Genomic DNA, 23,010 nt, shown 5'->3' on the forward strand with positions numbered 1-23,010 from the left:
TTTCCGAGGCAGTATCACTACGGAAGTAGGAATGCCCAACCTTCCTTCCGAGGAGTGGCTGGTGGGTTTAGCAGTCCAGTGCCTTAGGCACTATGCTACCAGAGCTCCTACTGGGTCATAAGGTAGTTTTATTGTTGGCATAGTGCCTAAGGCATTTGACTACTAACCAGAAGGCTAGCAGTTCAAACTCACCAGCCACTCCTGGGAAGGAAGATTGGGCAATCTACTTCTGTAGAGATACTGCCTCAGAAACTCAAGGAGGGGTCACTAAGTGTTGAATCGACTCAATGGCCGTGAGTTTGATTTTTTTGGAAGGTAGTTTTATGTTTAACCTTTTGAGGAACTGCCAAGTTGTTTTCAAAGCACTGTACCATTTTATGTTCCCACTAGCAGTGTATGAGGGTTCAATTTCTCACCAGCATTTGCTATTTTTCTTTTTAAATCATAGCAGTCCTAGTGAGTGTGAAATGTTATGTCATTGTGGTTTTGATTTGCAATTCCTTACTGGCTAATTAGGTTGAGCATCTTTTCATATGCTTATTGGACATTTCTTCTGTGGAGATATATGTATTTAAATCCTTTGGCATATTTTAATTGGGTTATTTGTATTTTTATTATTGAGTTCTTTGTAAATTTTGGCTACAAATTCCTTATCAGATATATGATTTGCAAATATTTTTTCCCATTCTGTGGGTTGCCTTTTTAACTTTCTTGGTGGTATTTTTGAAGTATCCTGTTTTGTTCTTTATTTTAAAAATGACTTAATTTTTAAAAATTATGCAAAGAATATATGCACACAATAGAAATTAGAAATAATTTGAGTGATACGAAAACATAAAAGGAATGAATAGACCATTTATAATCTTTCCATCCAGAGGTAATCACTATGAACATTGGGGTTTAGTCCTTTTATTAAAACGAGTCCGTATTATTTATTTCTTAACCTTTAAAAAATCACATTGTTTGTGTATGGCTTCTCATGTCAATAAATATATTTTACAGCATCATTTTTTTATGTTTGCATAACATTTTATTGTATATATGTACCATAATTTACCCAAGTAGATTCTTATTGTTGGATATTAAGTTGTTTCCAGTTTTCATTATTATAAATAACACTAAATCATTATGCCTATCTATGATTACTTTCTTTGGGTAGATTTCTAGAACAAGATTGTTGGCCAAAAGTATATGCATGTTTTTAAGACTGTGGATATATGCAGCCAAATTGCCTTCTGGAAAGATTGTGGCCAGTCCTGTTTCTGCTGGCAGTTTGTGGGAGAGCCAACCCTTGACCAAGAATCTAACCTGGCCCATCCAAAAACAACAATACAGACAGTCTACCCACCCTCCCATAAGAATGCCTGCTTACTGACAATCCTACTTGCCCTTTAATGTTATGTAAATTTGCCCTCACTTTGAAATGATTGAACCAACCCTTCCCTCCTCCAACAAATTTTTCATCACAATCACCTGCACTTTCTGCACGTGCAGCTTTTAAATCATTGAAAAGGCTTTGAGGCTTTTGGTGCACTAAACCAAACCAAACCAAACTCACTGCCATTGAGTAGTTTCTTTCTTGCACACACACACACACACACACACACAATCCAAACCCATTACCATTGAATTGATTCCAACTCATAGCAACCCCCATTGGGTTTCCTAGGTGATAAATGTGTACAGAAGTAGATTGCCCAGTCTACCTTCTGCAGAGTGGCTGGTGGGTTTGAACCACCAACCTTTTGGTTAGCAGTCAGGTGCCTTAGGCATTGTATTACCGGAGCTCCTTTTCTTGCACTAAAGTAAAGCTAAATAAGAACCGCATCCACCTGTTCTGACTTACCTACAAATTCTTAAAGACACAGGAACAGATTCATAACCTGGGGAGTGCCTATAATATTATCAGTAACAATAACAAACTCTTCTATGGCACTTGTGTGCCAAGCACTATTTTAAGCATTTTATACATGTTGTTGTTGTTGTTATGTGCCATCGAGTCGGCCCCAACTCATAGCGACCCCTCCTTGGGTTTCTGAAGCAGTATCACTGTGGAAGTAGATTGCCCCATCTTCCTTCCGAGGAGTGGCCGGTGGGTTTGAACCGCCAGCCTTCTGGTTAGCAGTCAAGTGCCTTAGGCACTGTGCTACCAGAGCTCCCAAAAGGGATTCCTTTATTCCTTACAATCACTCTGTCAAATTGGTGTTATTATTTTTCCATTTTACTGATAAGATAATTAAGTCACAGAGAGGTTAAGTGGTCATAAGGTTAAGTGGTCCAAGGTTACTTCTAGGAAGTGGCAGAATTTGAACCTTGGCAGTCTGGCTCTGGGAGCTCTGGGGGCAAATGATGCCTAAGGCATTTGACTGCTAATCAGAAGATGGGCGGTTCAAATCCACCAGCCAGTCCTTGGAAGGAACGTTGGGCAATCTACTTCCATAGAGATGTTGTTGTTGTTGTTATGTGCCCTCGAGTCAGATCTGACTCATAGCAACCCTTCCTTGGGTTTCCGAGGCAATATCGCTAGGGAAGTAGATTGCCCAACCTTCCTTCTGAGGAGTGGCTGGTGGGTTTGAACCATCAGCCTTCTGGTTAGCAGTCAAGTAAGTGCCTTAGGCACTATGCTACCAGACTCAGAAATCCAAGGAGGGGTCTCTATGAGTCGGATTCTATGGAACGGCAGTGAGTTTGGTATTTTTGATTTAGTCTGGTTCCAGAGCCCTGGCTCTCAACTACTGTGCTTTACTGCTTCTTTATATCTATGTCACAAGAAAATTATTGGCAGCTGCATGTACTAAAGCTCAAAAGGAAGATGGCCTGATATTATTAAGCACAATGCTGGCTATTGCTTTAAGATAATATGCTAAGAAAGCTTCCTTTTATTCCATTTTTTTTTCTTTTTGGAACATTTTATTGTGTTTTAGGTGAAAGTTTATACAGCAAATTAGTTTCCCATTCAACAATTTATACACGATTTGTTCGTGACATTAGTTGCTATCCCCAAAATGTGTCAGCACTCTCCCTCCCCATTTCCACTTGCCCTCCCCATTTCTGTCCCTCCAGTTTCCCTGCCCCTCCTTGCCTTCCCATCTTTGCTTTTGGGCAAATATTGCCCATTTGGTCTTGTGTCATTGATTGTTTTAAGGAGCACATTCTTCATGGGTGTTATTATTTATTCTATAGGCTAATAATCTGTTATTTAGGAGCTTTGGTAGCATAGTGCCTAAGGCACTTGACTGCTCACCAGAAGGCTGGCGGTTGAAACCCACCAGCCACTCCTTGGAAGGAAAGTTGGGCAATCCTACTTCCGTAGTGATATGCCTCAGAAACCCAAGGAGTGGTCGCTATGAGTCGGGGCCGACTTGACGGCAAACAACAAACAACAACAACAACAACAACAACATGTTATTTGGCTGTAAGGTGACCTCCAGGAGTGCCTTCATTTCCAGATTAAAAGGGTGTTTTAGGGCGATAATCTCAGGGGTTCTTCCAACCTCTCTCTGTCCAGTAAGTCTGATCTTTTTTATGAGTTTGAGTTTTGTTCTACATTTTTCTCCCGTTCTAACTGGGACCTTCTGTGCCCTGGTCAAAGCAATTATTAGTGGTAGCTGGGCATCATCTAGTTTTTCTGGTCTCAGGTTGGAGGAAGCTGTGGTTTGTGTGGATCATTAATCCTGTGAACTAAATGCTTCCTTGAGTCTTTGGTTTTGTTCACTCTCCTTTGCTCCAGATAGGAAGAGACTAATAGTTGTATCTTAGATGACTGCCACTTCCTTTTATTCCTAATTCACTGAGGGTTTCATTTAATGTTACCATCTCCCTGCTTCCTTTTTTTTTTTTAAAAAAAGGGCCAAATCAAACCAGTTGCCATTGAATTGACTCTGACTCATGATGACCTCATTTGTGGCAGAGTAGAACTATGCTACATGGGGTTTTCAATGGATGATTTTTCAGACATATATCATCATGCCTTCCTTCCAAGGTCCCTCTGGGTGGACTTGAACTTCCGACCTCAGACCACTCAGGGACTCCCTTAAAGGGCCAGACAGTAAATATTTAGTTTTTGGGACCATGATATTTCTGTCACAAATACTCAACTCTCCTGTTGTAGCTGAAAAACAGCCATGGAAAATTCTTAAATTACAAAACCAGATGACTGGCCAGTGGGCCATAGTTTGCCAATCCCTGTTGTAGATGATTGAGTGATATCGAATCATTCTTGCATTCTGGAAGAATCCAGGCTGACCATGCCAGATCTACTGCTACATTCCATTTTGTAATATTTTATTTAGGATCTTTATGTCTGCATTCAGGAATGAAATCAATCCTTTCTTTTGTGTGTGTCTTTGTTAGGCTTAGCTTCGTAAATGAATGAGGACATTGTCCTCTTTTTCTGTGCTGTGGAACAAAAATGATTTATTCTTTGAAAGACAGGTAGGACTTTCCCTTGAAGAAACTATCTTGGTCTGATGTCTTTTTTTGAGATTGTTCTTTGAGGTTACTTCCACTTTCTTTCATGGCTATTGATCTCTATATGTTTTTTACTATTTTTGAATCAGTTTTGGCAGTTTATATTTTTCTAGAGAATTATCAAATGCATCTGGATTTTTCCAAGATTTTGTCATGGATTTGGGCTTAGTAAATCTCTCAATATTTTCATTCTCCCCCATAATATCTTCACATTTATTCTTTCTCATTTCCTGCTGGTGTTGTTGTTAGATGCTGGATAGTTAAGGTTGTTGTCAACTTGGCTTGGCCTGGTTGAGTGGCTGGGCAGCTGGATGTAGTTATTCCCCATGATGAGACTGGTGGAATCTACTGTGAGCAGCTGAGTAGCTGCTTTAGGGATGTGGGCTGCTTCCAGTATATAAGAAGCAACTTTGAGGAAGGTCTCCAGCTTTTTGGCACACTTGAACGCTGCATGTAGCCAAGTCATTGTTTAACAGCCTGGCATGCTCTGCTGATCTTGGGACTTCTCCTGGACTTGAATTAATGGCCTGCCATGTTGTTTGGTAACATTGAGACTGTGCCTTTTTACTTGTTGACCTTGGGTTTGTCAACCTCAGCAGCCAGCAGCTGCCTGAGTGAAGAAAAGCCTTCAGCTTCAGTGGGCCAGGAGCAAGAAGCAGAGCTGAAGCCCAAGGTCAGGGGGCTTTCACTAGCCCCTAGAACCCAGCACTTTGAACTTGGACTTTAACCTGCAAACTATAAGAGAATAAACTCCTGTTTGTTCAAGCCATCCCATTTATGGTATATTCCTGTCCGAGCGGCAATAGGTAACCAAAATAACTCCTCATAGCAGCCCCATGTGATGGAATAGAACTGTCCCACAGTGTTTTCTAGGCTATAATCTGTTTAGGGGAAGATCGCCAAGTGTTTCTCCTGTGGAGCTGTTGGGTGGATGTGAACTGCCAACCTTTCAGTGAGCAGCAGAGTGCTTACTATTTGTGCCACCAGGGCTCCTTCCATATTGCTGTACCATCTTTTAAAAATTAGATTTGATTTTATTGATCTTTTGAAAGTTTGCTCTAGGATTTAATTACCAATTGTAGTATTTTTTTCCTTTCTAATGTATTCATTTCTACTTATAATTTTCTAAATGTGGTCTTCTCTTCTTTTTCTAATGAATTGAATTTTTGGATTATTATTTTTTGATTATGAAAGCAGAAATAGTTAAGACTGAATTTCCCTTTGAGTATGGGCTTGATTACATTAGGAGGGTGATATGTCACACAAATTTGGTGGCATAGCCCTTTCTTGGTTGATATTTTCTAAGTATCTGTGACTTTACTTTTGGTTTTCTCTTTGCCCATAAGGGTGTTAGGGGTGTGCCTTTAAATTTTTAAAAGTTTGAGATTAAAAAAAAATTTTGTGTGTGGTTAAGATATATATGTAATAATACATTTGCCAGTACAGTATGTTACATAGGTAAAAATCTAATGACATTAGTTACATTCATCATGCTGTGCTATCATCACCAGTATCCATTTCCAAATTGTTGCATGACTATTGAAAAAGGTTGGTATTTTAATTAAATTGTTTTTTTCATTGATTTCTAGTTTTAGTGCATTATAGTCAGATTGTGGCTGATAGGAGTTTTATTCTTGGACTTTATTGGAGTTTCATTCTTGGTTTGTTTTGTGGTTTTTAATTTTTTCTAAATACTTCTTGAGTACACTAGGGAAGAGAAGGTATATTTTCTGTTTTTAGATGGTATAATGTTAGTCTATTTAACCGACACTGTTAGTGGTGTTATTAAGATTTTCTGACTCCATGTTCTTTTTTTACTTACTTAGTTTTTCAAGGTGCTTGACTGCTAACCAGAAGGCTGGCAGTTCAAACCCACCAGCCACTCCTCAGAAGAAAGGTTAGGCAATCTACTTCTGTAGTGATACCGCCTCGGAAACCCAAGGAGGGGTCGCAATGAGTCAGGTCTGACTTAACGGCACATGACAACAACAACAACAACAGTTTTTCAAAACATAGGGAAGTGTAATGACTTTCCCACAACTCTTGTATTCCTGTAATTTCTTTGTACCAGCCACATTGGTGCCAATTTCTGCCTGAATCTGTGCCTAAGTTATATATTCATGTCCTTACGTATTTGTGATAGGAAAGAAAATGAAGATTTAGGAGAAACCAAGCAGCTAAATTGAATTCCATTCTAACCTTTGCTACCTGAATGTACGTAGTTGCCTGTGTGTTAGTGTATGTGCCTTTGTGTATGTTGTGGGGATATATGTTTGTTGCAGCATATATATCTCCCTTGAGCATGTGTGTGTAAATATACTCCTCTCTGTGTTGGTGCTTGTGTGAATTTGATATGTATGTTTGCATATAATTGTTCATCTGTAGCATCTTTTTCTTTAAATTGAATTTAAAACGGGGCTGGTCCTGCCTTGCTCAGTGTTGGCTTTTTCTAGAGTAGTCACAAGTCAGAAAACTGTGCTACCCTGTATGCAAACCCATCTGAACCTTTTCCTCTCTCTTAGCTGCAGAAGGCCTTCCTGGTAAGTTGGTAAGACAGGGTTCACTGCACACTCAGGTCACTTTACTCCATTCTCTGTGCTAGGTTTCCAGGGACTGCATTTTGGCTACATGGAGGGTGATAGAAACATGCTTTCAGGGTCAGAGGAAATGCTGAAAACCTCATTGAACACTCTAGTTCATCGTTAATAAGCTGGAACTCAAAGGCCTAGGCATTCATTTAAACGGAGCCACCAGCATTTTCAGAAACTCTATAGTAGACATTCAGTGCATTTTATAGAATCAGGGTTAGTCAACACTAGAAGGTGTCTGGGAGATCTCCTAGCCCATCCCCTCATATATAGGAGGAGAGTGAGTCTCAGAGTGGATTCTCCTGGCACCTTGTCCTTGGCCCTTTCCATTAAACTGGATGAGTTGTAATGGTATTGACAGACTTGGACCAAGTGCCCTGCCTGGGTGGGGTTTTGGGGAGCTTCTAGGGAGAAGTAACCATCTGTGCTCAGGGAGCTTGCTAATTCCCCAGGTAATGCACATACACCTAGACAGATAGATGGAGGAGTGTTTTAGATGTACAAGCTCAGAGGGCTGCAGATGCACCATGTACAGGAGCAGCTGAAGGTGGGGAGATCAATGTGTGTTACACCAGGCCCATCTGCCTTTCCCTAAAGATATGAGCACCTGGAGGAAGAAAAAGGCAAAGAGTGTGTTGTCACAGACCTCCTTTGTTCTCCTCTAAATCCCCACTTTTATCATCATGTCTTATGAATAGTGGGCATTTAGTAAATATTTGTTGATTTTCAGGGCCTCAGCCTTGAGTTGACCTTGGAGGAAGCAGCATTCTGATGTCTGATGTTTGCTTTATTGCTCGGGTGGGTGGGAGGCAGAGTTAACTCTTTTGGGTCTGAGTTTTCCTGGGTCTATTGTGTTTTATTCATAAATAACAACTTATCAACATTTTCCCCAAAGGGTTAACTTATGCACTCTCTGATTTTAGGTTCAGTCTGTCCTTGGGATGCAGGGTACTGTAATGAATATGTCCACTTCACAATAAAGATAAAGGAGGCCCCAAGAGCTTAACAGAGCCATACTATGAAAGAATCTCTGCCTCTCACCAAGTAAAGAGTTAACACAGCTTCCTCCATTTTGTGCAACCTTTGCTCCTAGAGAAGGGGATTCGTGCTCTTTGCTCCCCAGACTCACCCAAAAGGGGGGCTGTAAAGTCCAAGTCAGCTCCAGTGATCTTGCTAGATATCTGGTTTGGGAAGGACCTTGCTTGCAAGTTCTCTTTGTTAAACAATCTCTTATTTCTACCCACTTAGGAGGAGGAGTTCATCGATTGGTGGAGCAAGTTCTATGCCTCAATAGGGGAGAGGGAGAAGTGTGGCTCCTACCTGGAGAAAGATTTTGACACTCTAAAGGTGAGGACTCCAAAATGATTCAGTTCAGCCTAACAGTCACTGAGCACATGCTATGGGCAATGAGAGAGAAACAGAGAAAATATATCTTTTTTTTTTTTTTTCCCACCTCATTTGATGAGGACTGATGAATCTTGATGAACTAATGGGGGTGAGAATGGTCACCTATGCATTTAGAACAAGAAGTCAGTGTGGACTGAGGCACCCAGGGAAAGCATTTTTGGTAAAATACAGAAAAATACTAATTTATGGGTGAAATGATACCTGGGATTTGCTTTAAAATACAACCTCTCCCCTCCCCCCACTCCCCCCCCAAAAAGTAAGGGGGAAGCTAGATGATGGTGGATGACACTCTGACTAATTTTCAAAATATTAGAATTAAAATTGCAAAACATTGAAAATTATTGAAACTTTCAGATAAATACTTAGGGGTATTTTATACTATTGTTACTTTTAGAATTATTTGAAATTTTCTATAATAAAAATTTATATTAAAGTATAAAAGGAAGTCAGCTTAAGACTGTACCTTTGATTCTCCCCACGATTATAACTGGGACAGACATCACCTAGTAGATGTAAAAATATGGTAAACCTTGTTTCTGTGAAGAAAACCAACCAAATTTGGGTATTTTGAGGAAGTACCATTGCACTTTTAAAAAGTGGGCTACTTTTTGAAAAGATAACCAGAGCCAACTTCAAAACTGCTTCCCAAGGGAGTTGTATAACTTTCTGAGTAGGGCTACCAGGTAAAATTCAGGACGCCCAGTTAAATTTGAATTTCAGGTAAATTATGAATATATTTTTCATATAAATCTGCTTCAAGTATTGCTTGGGACATTCTTATCTAAAAAGCAATTCATTTTTTATCTGAAATTCAAGTTTAACTAGGTATACTGTATTTTCATTTATTAAATCATACAGCCCTACTCCTAGAACATATGTGGGGGATATTCTGTTCTCCACGATGAATTTCTGGGCTTGGAGAAATGAGGACAAGAGGTGGAAACAGAGTTTTAGATAGGTAAGAAAGGGCAAGGAAGGCCCTAAAGGGACTGGATAAGTGAGACTTAAAGCTAGTCAGAGTGGTGGATGACTTAGGCTTGCTTACAAGTGATTCTGCTGGCTGGAAGCCTTTAGTGGACACTCTGGAGGGTGATTTCATAAGGTGGCAAGAATTGCCTTTGATGCACTGCAGCATTGAAAACTTCGTGGTAAATTGTGCCTGGAGACTTGATACTCAGAGATGAGACCACAGGGAGTGGCAGTAACTCCTCAGGCATAGGCCTCCTGAGGCAGCAAGTTCTTCATTGACGTGGTAGCTGAGCGTTTGAACTTGGGCAAAGAAACAATTATTTGTGTACCAGGAAGAAGATCCAACACATTAGGTCTGGCATGTGGCACTGTGGCTTTGCCAAAAAATGAGAAAAACTAAGCAAGAATGAGTACTCCTGCCAAGGTGGCTCCTCACAGCTCCCTCAGAGGCTGGTTGCTAAATTGGCACCCAGCCTTCTAGCTTGACCCTTCTGAGTGTGTTTCTGCCAATATCCAAGTAAAAATGGGCTATCTAGAACAAAATGCATTCAACCTGTTTCTGGGGGAAGTACTATAATTCTGGTCATTTAAGGATAAGTAAATAGAAGAAAAACCATCACCAGCAAAATGGATCTCTGAAAAATAGCCTGTGGCATTATGGAGAGAATAAAGCATACAAAGGGTAGAGAAAAAAACATTTGAAAATTTCTGGTTTAAGGAAAAAAACAGCAACTCATAGTCTAAAGAACAAAAGATACAGCAAGAAAGCATAAAAACCAGCAACCATAGAAAAAACAATAAAAATGAACAAAACATATTAGTTTTCTTGGTGAATAAAAATGAATTAAGCTCCCTTATTAAGTAATAATGGAGCTCTGGTGACATAGTGCCTAAGGCATTTGACTGCTAACCAGAAGGCTGGTGGTTCAAACCTACCAGCCACTACTTTGAAGGAAGATCAGGCAATCTATTTCTGTAGAGATAGTGCTTTGAAAACCCAAGGAGGGGTCTCTATGAGTCAGCACCGACTCGATGAAAGTGAGTTTACTAAGTAATACAAACTCAGACTGTATTAAAATTAAAAATTTATTGTATGATCTTGAAAAGATATAAAGTTGTATTATAAAACAATACAACTCAGACCAGTTAAAAAATAGATATTTTGGGAAATATATAATAGGTAAGGAGCTCTGCTACCACAGTAACTAAGGCATCTGACTGCTAACCAGAAGGTTGGTGGTTCAAAGCCACCAGTCACTCTGTGGAAGCAAGACTGAGCAATCTACTTCTGTAAAGATTTACTGTCTTGAGAAACCAATAAGGATCACTCTGAGTCAGAATCAACTTGATGGCAGTGGGTTTTTCTTTTTCTTTTCTTTGTTTTGGTTATATAATAGGTAAATGCAAACAAAAGGAAAGCAGATAGAATTTAAAGTAAAAATCAATGGAGGCAAAAGGGAATTTTTATATAAATGAAAAGTATACATCTCAATGGAAAAAAATCCCAAACATTTACACATGCAGCAGTGAAGCTTAGAAATATGTAAGGCAAAAATCGATAGGAATATATAAATTAAAACTTCACAGAAATGAAGGTATAAAATAGCAGAAATTAAAATTGCAGTGAGGATTTTAATGCACTGTTCTCCTTGACAGATCAAGCAAGCCATAAATAAATAAGTAAATAAAAGATGATAAATGGTTTGAAACCTATATCAAACATGGTAGCTTTAAAATAGAAAACAAATGATAATAAAAAATATAGAATACACTTTTCCCCTAATGCTCAAAGAACACGTAAAAAAATTTGATCATATTATTAGCTTAGTAAGTTACCAAAAGGAGAAAGTATATAAGACAGATTAAAATGTAATAAAATGAGAAATCCATAGCAAAAGTTTAAACAACAACAAGAAGAAAGCCCAACCACTTAGAGATTTAATAAGTATTTTATTGGAACTTACAGTGTGAATATAGCTGCGTAAGTCAGTATTTTCACCCTTTTCTCCTAGAAATCATACCCACAAACTCCATATTCAGTAAAAGTTGGAGACAAATAAAACCATGGGCTCCAAAATATATATAAGGGCTGCCCAAAGGCAACTGAGATTGTATAGAACTCACTCAACAATAAATGAAGACACATGAAGAATGAATAAAGGGCATAGTGATAACAGATCATAGAAAGTCCTAATGGTAAAATGTTGGTAATTATTTAAGACAAATGATGGAGTATAATGGTTTATTTCTAGTCTGTTTACTTTTGTGAATGGTTGAACATTTCTATAATATTTTAAAATTACTGTTGTTATTAGGTGCCATTGAGTTGATTTTGACTCATAGTTACCCTTTGTGACGGTAGAACTGCCTCACAGGGTTTTCTTGGCTGTAATCTTTCCAGAAGATTACTTTTCTCCTGCAGAGCCACTAAGTGAGTTTAAACTGCTTTGGAAATAGGCCCAGGCTGGTGACAGAAGCCCTGCTAGGCATTTGTTGGTTCAGAGAAGCAGAGAAGATGGAGCGACACAGGAATCAAACAGATAAGCCACATTCTCTGGAAGCACTCTACCTCTGTGGCGGGAACAAAGGACATAGCTGGTCTAGGCAAATCTAATTCATTTAGTGGTAATTAATATAAAACATAGTACAGCAATAATTGTGAAGTATACTATAAAAAAATAAAACATACGTCAAAACTTACTAACAAAGGAGGACTATCCACCAGAAAAATTGACATGGAACAAATGAGATGAAATATTTTGCTTTGAACTTTTCAGAGATAAGGCAGTCACAATGCATAGCAGAAATTGAGGAACTCAAGAGATGGTGATATGAGAGGAAATGAAATATGAGCTGGAATAACTCAGGAAAGAAGAAGAAAATAACAAAACTTTCTCAGAAAGAAAGGAAAAATTGGAAGGAGCATAGGGGAGAAGAGCAACATTGGAAAACAAAATAAGGAGCATAGAGGATAGAAATGATAAAAGTATCCAAAATGGAAATAAAGAATTATAAAAGAATAAAGAGAAAATGATATAGAAGACAGGTAAAGGAGATCTAACATCTGAATAATTGAAATCTCTGAGGAAGACAAACAAAACAGTGAAAAAGCAAAGAAACAAACTTAAGCTTATAAAAGTTTAATTAATAAAAAAATCCCGAAAGAATACTAGTTAAAGAATACTTGAATCCATATTATGAAAAGATTCACTGTGTGTCAGGAAAATTAAAAATTGGTCAACCTTGACACATATGCTAGTATAGTTATTGGACTTTAGAGATAATGAAATGATTTATTGGGTAGTCATATCCTTTCCCCCACAAAACATTCAGTAATTTAAAATAGAAAATAAATCAAGGTAGCTTCAATATCTCTACAACAACATTCCATGTTCAAAGGCGGAAAAGTCCATGTATATGATTATCAGAGAAAGAAAGGATGACCCAAAGATTTTATACTCAGGTAAGCTATACTTCAAATATAAAGACTATAAATACTTTTGAACATTCAAGAACTAAGAGAATATTGTTCCTACAAGCCCTTCTTGAGGAACTAGTATGGAATAAACTTTAGCTAACTAGAAAATAACAAGGAAAACCACAGACAAACAAAAGAATTGGTTGTGATCATGTTTTACCTTAGAATTAAAATGAAAAGAAATGGTAGAGGTTAGAGTAACAGAGCAGAATCTGGTGGCGTAGTGCCTAAGGCACTTGACTGCTAACCAGAAGGCTGGCGGTTCAAACCCACCAGCCACTCCTTGGAAGGAAGTTTGGGCAATCTACTTCTGTAGTGGTATTGCCTTGGAAACCCAAGGAGGGGTTGCTGTGAGTCGAATCCGACTCATCGGCAGTGAGTTTTTTTTTTTTTTTTTTAAATGTATATACCGAAAATGTAGAAATGAAAACACTGATAAAAATTGGATGGAGAAGAAAGAAGATGGGATGTAAAGACACTGATTGCCATATTACAGAATAAGCAGAGTTGATAGATATTTTTTAAAATTAACAAGTCAAATAATAGAAGTATAAGCAAATTTAATAGTACAAAGGTAACTCTTACAGAAGGTAATATTGACTAAAACTGGGCGATGAAGAACAAGGAGGGGAAAGGAGAAAAAATTTGATTATTTTATCATTGCTATAGTTGAGAACCAATAAGTACTGTCCTTAAGCACATAGAGGATTAACAGTATTATCAGTATATATCAGTGTATATAACGCTGTAATAATACTAGAACATACACTCAGATTATCCTGGATATCAAAAGAACTATAGCTTCTCTTTACTTGTCCTCATGATTAGATTCTGAAAACCAGGTTGTTATGTGAAAATTAGCATTATGTGAAAAAGGATGATGACTATGTCATTGCCAAGTTACATCATTACATCACTGCCAAATTATGTCATTATTTTGTTGTTGTTATGTGCCATCAAGTCGGACCTGACTCATAGTGACCCCTCCTTAGGTTTCTGAGGTGGTATCACTACGGAAGTAGATTGCCCAACCTTCCTTCTGAGGAGTGGCTGGTGGGTTTGAACCACCAGCCTTCTGGTTAGCAGTCAAGTGCCTTAGGCACTACACCACCAGAGCTCTCTACATCATTATATTGTTGCCAAATTATATCATTCCATAATGGCCAAACCACTGAGAATCATAGCTCAGTTGAGTTGACACATAACCTTAACGATCACAGCCAATGTTACCTTTGCCTTATACCTCGGTGTCCATTACTGACAGATGTATGTCGTTAAAGTACAAAATAGTTGGATAGTAGATTTTTTTTTACTAGTGTCATAAATGGGAAACGTCAGATAATGAGATAGTTGATAAGTGAGGAGAAGGTGTATAGACTCACACACACACACACACACACACAGAGCACAGATCAGACCACACAGTCAAAGATTAAAAGAAAAAAAACTGTGAAACTAGAAAATGTAATAAAAATGTATTATATGACTATATAAATGTAAAATAAAAACCAATATTAAATGTATCTTCATATCAATACGTGCCATAGAAATCACTTATTAATAAAAAATTGAATCAGATCTCAAAGCAGAATTTAACTCAAGATAAAGAGATTCATAAAGGTCAAAAACAAAAGGTTGGGAAAATGTGTGCTAGGTAAATGCAAACAAAAAGAAAAGAGAAGTCACAGTCTTAGTATTAGACAAGAGGGTATTCAGGCCTCTCAAATGGTGCGGGTGCGGTTCTAAGATACATAGTTATGAGAATACCTGTGTGCGAAATAACACTGAACATCAATGTTTACAAAACATAAAGAACAGGAAACATAAACAGACAAGAACACACTGGTGGGTAGGAACACTTTCATTCATTTTTCTGAGTTTGTCAGATGAAGGGGACAAAAATATGAGAGGATGTAGAAGACCCATCATAATTATTAATTCAATTAATGTATGTTGAATTCTGTAGCCTGAAATTAGAGAATACATGTATGGCACAGTTACCAAACTGACTGTACAACAGACCACAAAGAAAACCTTAAAAGATCGCAGTGCCATAATACTAGAAACCAGTAACAAGATCATCAATTGGAAAATCTTCTTCTACCAGCAGAATTAAACAAATAAACAAACAGCTCTCTCTTTTAAAACTTTTCTGTTGAAAGAGTAAATACAAACTGAAATTGCAACATATCTAGGAGGTAATTATAAAATACTACATATGACAACTTATTGGTTACAGTTAAAGCAGTTCTCAGAAAGTTTATAGCCTTAAAAACTTAAGTTAATTAAATGAAAGAATGAATACTAAGCATCCACCACTTAGATCAAATAATAAAAATAAAACTGTAATCATAAAATGCCAAGAAAATGAAAATGTAAATATTATATATCAGAACAAAACATATGGAGCAACGCCAAGGCAGTAGTAAGCAGAAATAATCTCATAGCAATCAATATTATTATCAGAAAAGGAGAAAAATAAAGCAAGCCTCAACTCAAGAAGTTAGAAAGAATAGCAAAACAAACCATAAAAAGACAGGAAGAAGAAAATAATTTTTAAAAATCAAAGGAGAAATAAAGGATTAGAAAAGAGAAAATAATACAATTGACAAATCAATGAGCTAGTTCTTAGATAATCCTTTAGCTAATCTAATTGAGAGAAGTAGAGAAAACTAAGCTGAAATCCATAATGAAAACAGGGATATAAGAGCAGAGATAGTAGAGAGTTAGAATATTTTAGGAAACTCTAAGAATGTCTTTATGACAGTAGATTTTAAAATCTCTGTGAAATGAACTAATCTAGAAAAAAAATTACCAAAACTGTCTCAAAAAACAACAGAAAACTAGACAGTTCAGTAATCATAAAAGAAAAAGGAAAATTATCAAAGAATCACCTTTAAAGAAAAAGTTGGAGCCAGGGGGGTTATAGTGAGAATTTTCCCAAATTTTCAGAGGCTAAATAATTCCTGTGATATATATACTGTTCTAGAACAGAGAGAAAATTTAAGAGTTAGAAACTTTTTTTTTTGTAGAGCTAGAATTGCCATACACCAAAATCTGATAAAGCCCACCTATACATAATAAATCTCACTTATAGAATAAATACATATGTGCAAAATCTTAAATAAATAATAGAAAATGGAATCTAACCACCTATTAAAATAAAAAGTCATGATACCCAAATTGGCTTCATTCCAGGAATATAAAATACTTCAACATTAGGAAATCATTAATAATAGTCATATTAATATGCAAATTCAACAAAATTATTTAAGTAGATGCTGAAAAGCATTTGATAAAGTACAATATGTATTTATGACTTATAAAAACAAGTATTGCACAGAAATAAGAAGGAATTTCCTTAATGTTATAAAGTATTTCTCTCAAACCAACAGCCAGTGCTTCTGAGTCCATGACTTAACAAGGTCTTTGTGACCGTGAAATTAAGAAAAGCTGTATTTCCCAAGGATATTCATAAGTGCATTTGTCTGGAGACAAGGTCCATAGTTTATTGATGATAGATTATTGAAGGGCTCTGTTACTCAATCCAGGTTAAGACGTTGAGTGGAACACTAGGGAGTGCTTCCACCAAGTCAGGAAAGGATGTACCATTTATCACACCATTATGATTTAACATTGTTCTGTACTTCTGACCTTCTCAATTAGTGAAAATAAGAAAGAAGGAGGGCACTTAGTTTAGATAGGAGGAGACATTATTGTTATGTGCAGGTGACTTTCTTGACCACCTGAAAAAGCAAGAGAACCAACTGAAAAATCAGTGGAACCATTGGGAAAACCCAGTAAGATGACAACAACTATTTATAAAATATAGTGGAAGAAAGTTTCACGTTCACAATACCAACAAAAATATTTAACTAGGAATAAACTTAACTAGAAATAATGTAAATTCTGTCTAAGGATACTACCACCCATCTGACAGTTTGTCGTACTGTGGTGGCTTGCATATGTTGCTGTGATGTTGGAAGCTATGCTACCGATATTTCAAATACCAGCAAGGTCACCCGCAGTGACAGGTTACAGTGGACATTCCAGACTAAGACAGACTAGGAAGAAAGGTCTAAAACCCTAAGTATCACAACAGAACATTGTCTGACTTGCTTGCTTTTGACTCATCACAGGAGGAATCAGTCACAGGAGAACATCACATTTGGTGAATGGAGGGCCAGCAAGAGCAAGGGAGGCCTTGGTGAGATGGATTGGCATGATAGCTGTGAGGATGGACTCAAACATGCTTATGATTGTGAGAATGACATAGGGTCAGGCAACATTTTGTTTTATTGTACATAAAGTTGCCAGGAGCTGGAGTTGGCTATTTGATGGCAATTTATCTATCAATCCATCCATCCATCCATCCCTTATTTATTTATATGAAGATAAGGAGCTCTGGTGGCACAGTGGTTAAGGCATTTGGCTGCTAACCAAAAGGTTGGCAGTTTGAACCCACCAGCTGGTGTGTGGAAGAAAGATGATGTGGTCTGCTTCCATAAAAATTTACAGCCTTGGAAACCCTATGGAACATTTCTGCTCTGCAATGAGTCAGAATTGGCTCAACAGCAGTGTTTTTTTTTTTTTTTTTGTTATTGTTTGTTTCTGTTGTTGTTGTTTATATGAAGATAACTTCAAATTGTAATAAAAGAAAACCCAATATTTTATTAAAAATAAAATATTATATCCCTGGAAGACAAAAGTCAATACTGTAAAGATAGCAATTTTGAAGGAGGGAAGGAGTCTGGAGTAATCTTATGTTTGTTGCAATTCTAAAAAAACCCCCACAAAGACACATATGCTTAGAGCTATACTAAATGCTTCAACATTTTGTCTGAAAGACAAAGTATAAAAGAGTAGCCAAGAAAACTTCAAAAAGGTAGAATAAAAAATAAAGAGCGTAGATTTTTCTACCAGGTATCAAAGCATGTGATGAAGCAACAGTAATGAAAACATTGTAGTGTTGATGAGGAACAGACAGACCAATAGAAGCAGAGTAGTGGACCAGACACAAATGGAAGGTTGCTCAAACATTTAGAATATGACACAGGTCACTAGGAGAAGAAGAGATAGCTTAAATATGATGTTTGGTAATTGGTCACCTCCTTAACCATTTTGGGGAAAAAAAAAAAAGAATTCTTACCTCACACCATATATAGAAATAAATTACAGATGGAATAGAGACTTAAATTTAAAAAATAATAGATTAAAATCTGGAAGAAAATGTAGTTGAATATTTAACAATCTTGCTGTGAAGACTTTCTAAACATAGTTTGAAAGGCAAAGGCCATAATGAAAAAGATCAGTAAATGAGATAATGCAGAAGTTTCTAGTATGTCTGAAAAAAATTCAAACATATCATAAACATGATTGAAAGACAAATGACAAACAGGGACAAAATTTGTAACACATTTGATAGACAAAGAGTTATGACTTTGGACATGTCATCAGAAAAGACCAATAGTTAGAGAAAGACACCATGTTTGGTAAAGTAGCACTGAAAATGCACTGCCGTTGAGTCGACTTGACTCATAGCGACCCCTTCTTGGGTTTCTGAGGCAGTATCACTACGGAAGTAGATTGCCCAACCTTCCTTCTGAGGAGCAGCTGGTGGGTTTGAACAGCCAGCCTTCTGGTTAGCAGTCAAGTGCCTTACGCACTATGCCACCAGAGCTCCTTTGGTAAAGTAGAGGGTCAGCAAAAAAGAGGAAAATTCTCAAAGAGATGTATTGATATAATAGCTCAACAGTGGGCTCCAATGGGATGGTGTGGGACCAGTCAGTGTTTCATTCTGTTACACTTAAGATCATTAAGAGTCGGAGTCCACTCAGCAGCATCTAACAACAGCAATATCCTTCACATGCAAAGAGCTCTTTGAAATCATTACATAACAGAAATCAAAGAATAATCAATAGATAATAAGCAAAATGACAGGATGGGCAATTCACTTAGAAGAAATACAAGTGGTCGATAAACCCATGCATATTTCTGTAGTAATCAAAGAAATGCAGTGTAAAAATCCAGAACACCATCTTTCATCTATCAAATTAACACAGTTTGAGAGTGTGAAAATGTGCAGTAGTGATGAACAACTAGGAAGATGGCACACTTGTAACCTGCAGGTGAACAGGTAAATTCATATAGTTTTTTCCAGAGGGCAATTCGGCTGTATGTATCAAAGGTCTTAAAATGTGCATACCTTTTAACCAGGAATTTTATTTCTAGAAACTTATCATAGAGAAAAACAAATGCATAAAGCCCATGTAAGGATCTTCATTATGCTTTTGAAAATAACAGAAAAACTGCAAAACTAAATGTTCACTACAGATTGTGGTACATTTGTACATTTGAATATTATATTGCCATTAAGAAGAATACTGTCAAAGTATATTTCTTGATATTCAAAGATACTCATGGTACACTGTTAGATTAAAAAAACAAGTTACAGCAGTTGGCATTCTGCAGTCTGTTTTGGTAATAATGTAAATATATCACAAGAAAATATTCAATAGTTACCAGATATTAACCACATAACTAGTTGTTGATTTTGGGAATCAGGATTTAAGGCAATATTAATCTGTTCTTTATATTTACTTATATTTTCTAATTTTTAATAATGGAACTGTGTCACTTGCATCATTAAATATTTCTTGAAGAGATAAAACTTGGACTTTGTGGGATGGATAAAACTCCAGCCAGGCCTGAGCCAAAACCAAACACACTGCCATTGAGTCGGACCCGATTCAAAGCGACCCCTCCTTGGGTTTCCCATGCGATATCACTATGAAAGTAGATTGCCCAACCTTCCTTCCGAGGAGTAGCTGGTGGGCTTGAACCGCTAGCCTTCTGGTTAGCAGTCAAATGCCTTAGGCACTGTGCCACCACAGCGCCTTGGGCCTGAGCAACATGTTATATTTAATAAGACAGAGAAAGGAACTTACCTGAAGTAGCTCATCTGTCAATTTCAGATATAACCAATTTAATAAATATATTAACCTATTTTAACATCACTATTTATTAGGTGCATTTTTCATGTATAATCAGAAACTGCAGCTTTATTTAAGCCTAAGCAAGTCCAAAACACTGCTCTAACACTGTTTGAGAACAGACAAATAGTAAATTGAGTTCACAAATCTAAAGTGATACTCAGAAGACATGCTCCGCCTAGATACCATTGTCATCTGGACATCCTGGACAATGAGAATTTTTGCTTGAAATCTTGACCCTTTAATTTTTTTGAGTTCTCTAAATCTTCAAATAAAAGATCAGGTAGCTTTATATTATTTGCTTGACTGTGATCTTCTATTAAAAATTCACCGCTTACATATGATGACTCTCAGGTACTTGGAATATTTGATTAGCCAAAAAACCCTGTTCCTTAATAGCACTGAACAAACATCTTCCCTTGTGATTTTTCTCTTCTCCTTTCTCTTTTGCTTCCATTACTTCATCTGTTTCATCTCTACCTTTCTTCTTGTTTTCTTGTCTGCCTCTTGTCCTTCTTGGCTCCCTCCCTTACCTCTCCCCCTCTTCTTTGTGCCTTCTCTTTCCTCTCCTGCTCTTCCGTCACTCTCATGCTGTCATGCTTCCCCTCCTTTGCCTGCTTCCTTTTACTTTGCTGTCCCTCTTCTTTCTCTCTTTCCCCTTTCCCCTCTCTCGCCATCACATGTGCAGGTCTATGATACACAGCTGGAAAATGTGGGAGCCTTTGAGGGCCTGTCTGACTTTTGCAACACCTTCAAGCTCTACCGGGGCAAGACTCAGGAAGAGATGGAAGATCCATCTGTCATTGGGGAATTTAAGGTAAATCTTTGAAGGCATGATTGTAACCCAGGGGGTTATCCTGTGGAGTGGCAGCATCAACTGGTAACATTATAGTTACGACCTGGTGCTGAGGTTGGTGACCATGTGATGATGGATGTGGTGGTGGTGAAGTGGATGCTGCTGATGCAGAAACTGATGCTGCAGCTGAGGTGGCATTGGCCTTGCTGACCTGTAGGGGAGAACTCTGATAGAGGTGAGGGTAATGTTCATAATGGTACTCGTGTGGTGACAGTGATGGTAAAAATGAAAATCAACCCCTAATTCTTTGCAGGGCCTCTTCAAAATTTATCCCCTCCCAGAAGACCCAGCCATCCCCATGCCTCCAAGGCAATTTCACCAGCTGGCTTCCCAGGGGCCCCAGGAGTGCTTGGTCCGCATCTACATTGTCCGAGCATTTGGCCTACAGCCAAAGGACCCCAATGGGAAGGTAATATTCCTAGAGTCCTCACCTTCCCCAGAATAGCAGGCTTGGGTGCAAATGGACTACAGAAGCAGACACAGCCCCCAAGGAGCTGGGAAGAGATGCAACTGGATGGAATTCTGCCAAGGGCCAAACACTCGTGGAGGTCAGAAAAGGCCAAAGTTAGTACAGGACTTTGCAATAATGGGGAAACTTCCTAGGAAGAATAGGACTCTTTAGGATGGAAGAAGTTTTGATGGGCAAGGAGGAAGAAAATAGCATTTTCAGAAGGGTCAAAAGTATAGGCAAAGCTTTGAAAGGAGAATGTTTAATATGTGTCTAAAACACTGATAGACATAGGGATTAATAGTGCTGAAGGTGTAGGTTGGGATTGGACTTTGTAGGACTTTCAGTGTGGGTTGGGAAAGAAGGAGGAACAGGATCTCCTGTGCTCTGCCCAGCCATGGCAGAGCCTGAGCAAAAGGAAAAATCAGTACTGCTGGTCCTGTCTTTATTAAAACTTTGATCTTTTGTTCAGCATGGATTGTTAGAAGTGATTTAAATTTTAAAATATTATATTGAAATATGATTTATCTTGATAACTGAGGCTTTTGGAATCCCTTTAACTTTTGTGCCTGAGGGAAGTGCTGCTTCACTCTAGTCCAGTCCCTGGGTGGAGGAGGGGAGTTTGAAGGAGGGAAGGAGTCTAGAGTTCCAGGGAGATGGGGATGGGAAAGCAAAAGTAAAATTGGAAGGAAAGAAAGAAAGAAAGAAAGGAAGGGAAGGAAGAAAAAAAGAAAGAAGGAGTAAAGATGAGAGGCAGAGGTGAAAGACCATCGGAGTTTAGAGATATGAGGGTAGGGTCCTCTCTCATCTCTTTAGAAGGGTTCAGTCTTAGCTTGTGACTCAAAGCTGAGCAGTCATGGCTGCCCCTGCTGCTCTGGTTGAGCCATCTCACGGGACAGAATGGAGCTGTCCTCAGCCCAGGCACCACCAGTGGTCCTCAAGATGTGGTTGTGGCCAGTGAATCTTCTCAATGTCCAGGTTTACCTGGGCATTCCACAGTCCCAGCTGCTCCTGGAGGCTAGTTGAGGAGTGCTGCTGCTCCCTTGGACTGGGCTGGGCTGACCCCATCTAGCCATCTCTCTCCTTTTCCATCTATTTAAGTAGCAATCACAGTTGGACCCTAGCTTCCTTGTCAGATACATAATACAAGCTGTTGTGTTTCTGAGGATATGGTCCCTCCCCTATCCACCTTCTCACAAATGGACAGTGGGTTGAGAATATGGATTTAGGTATCTTAGATCCACTGCTGGGCTGTGTTGGGTACAGTCAGGGCCTTGACCTGACAGAGCAGAATTTATATCACAGCTTCTTCATGCTCCGTCAGGAGACAGAAGTCAAGAAGCTTCGAAGACATGTCAGAAAAATGATTTCACTTGAGTGTTTCTGTCTCCTCTTCTTTCAGTGTGATCCATATGTCAAGATTTCCATAGGGAAGAAATCAGTGAGTGACCAGGATAACTACATCCCTTGTACTTTGGAGCCTGTATTTGGAAAGTAAGTTGGGGGCAGCTTGGGCCTTGGAGTGGAGGATCCAGTCTGAGTAACCCACAGTCCAGTGGGGAAAATGTATTCCCTAAATCTATGTGTCTGTGAAGCTGTAGTCTTGACCAGTAGAGCAGTAAAGGCTTGAGTCCCAGCAGAAGTTCCTCGTTAAACACATAAGCAATTACCTCTAAGATCAGACACCTAGATGGAAATGCAAAACATGCGTTTGCTAACTATTACCATTTTTTTAAAGATGGAATTTTTCTTTGAAATGAAATTACAGAAATTTTTACAGAAAAGTTACAAAGACAGTACAG

General features: G+C 38.2%; 1 protein-coding gene across 1 annotated transcript in view; it reads left to right on the forward strand.

Annotated features, from left to right (window-relative positions):
- The window catches only part of DYSF (dysferlin), a 273,717-nt gene that overhangs the window by 222,732 nt on the left and 27,975 nt on the right, over positions 1 to 23,010 (forward strand). The window contains exons 42-45 of the mRNA XM_007940120.2: positions 8,307 to 8,405; positions 20,593 to 20,721; positions 21,014 to 21,169; positions 22,611 to 22,702. Coding sequence (XP_007938311.1) covers positions 8,307 to 8,405; positions 20,593 to 20,721; positions 21,014 to 21,169; positions 22,611 to 22,702 — 476 coding nt within the window. The remainder of the gene's footprint in view (positions 1 to 8,306; positions 8,406 to 20,592; positions 20,722 to 21,013; positions 21,170 to 22,610; positions 22,703 to 23,010) is intronic.

This window comes from Orycteropus afer, unplaced genomic scaffold (assembly GCF_000298275.1).
Source record: "Orycteropus afer afer isolate SDZICR_OR568_19922 unplaced genomic scaffold, OryAfe1.0 scaffold00065, whole genome shotgun sequence".
Classification (NCBI taxonomy): Eukaryota; Metazoa; Chordata; class Mammalia; order Tubulidentata; family Orycteropodidae; genus Orycteropus; species Orycteropus afer.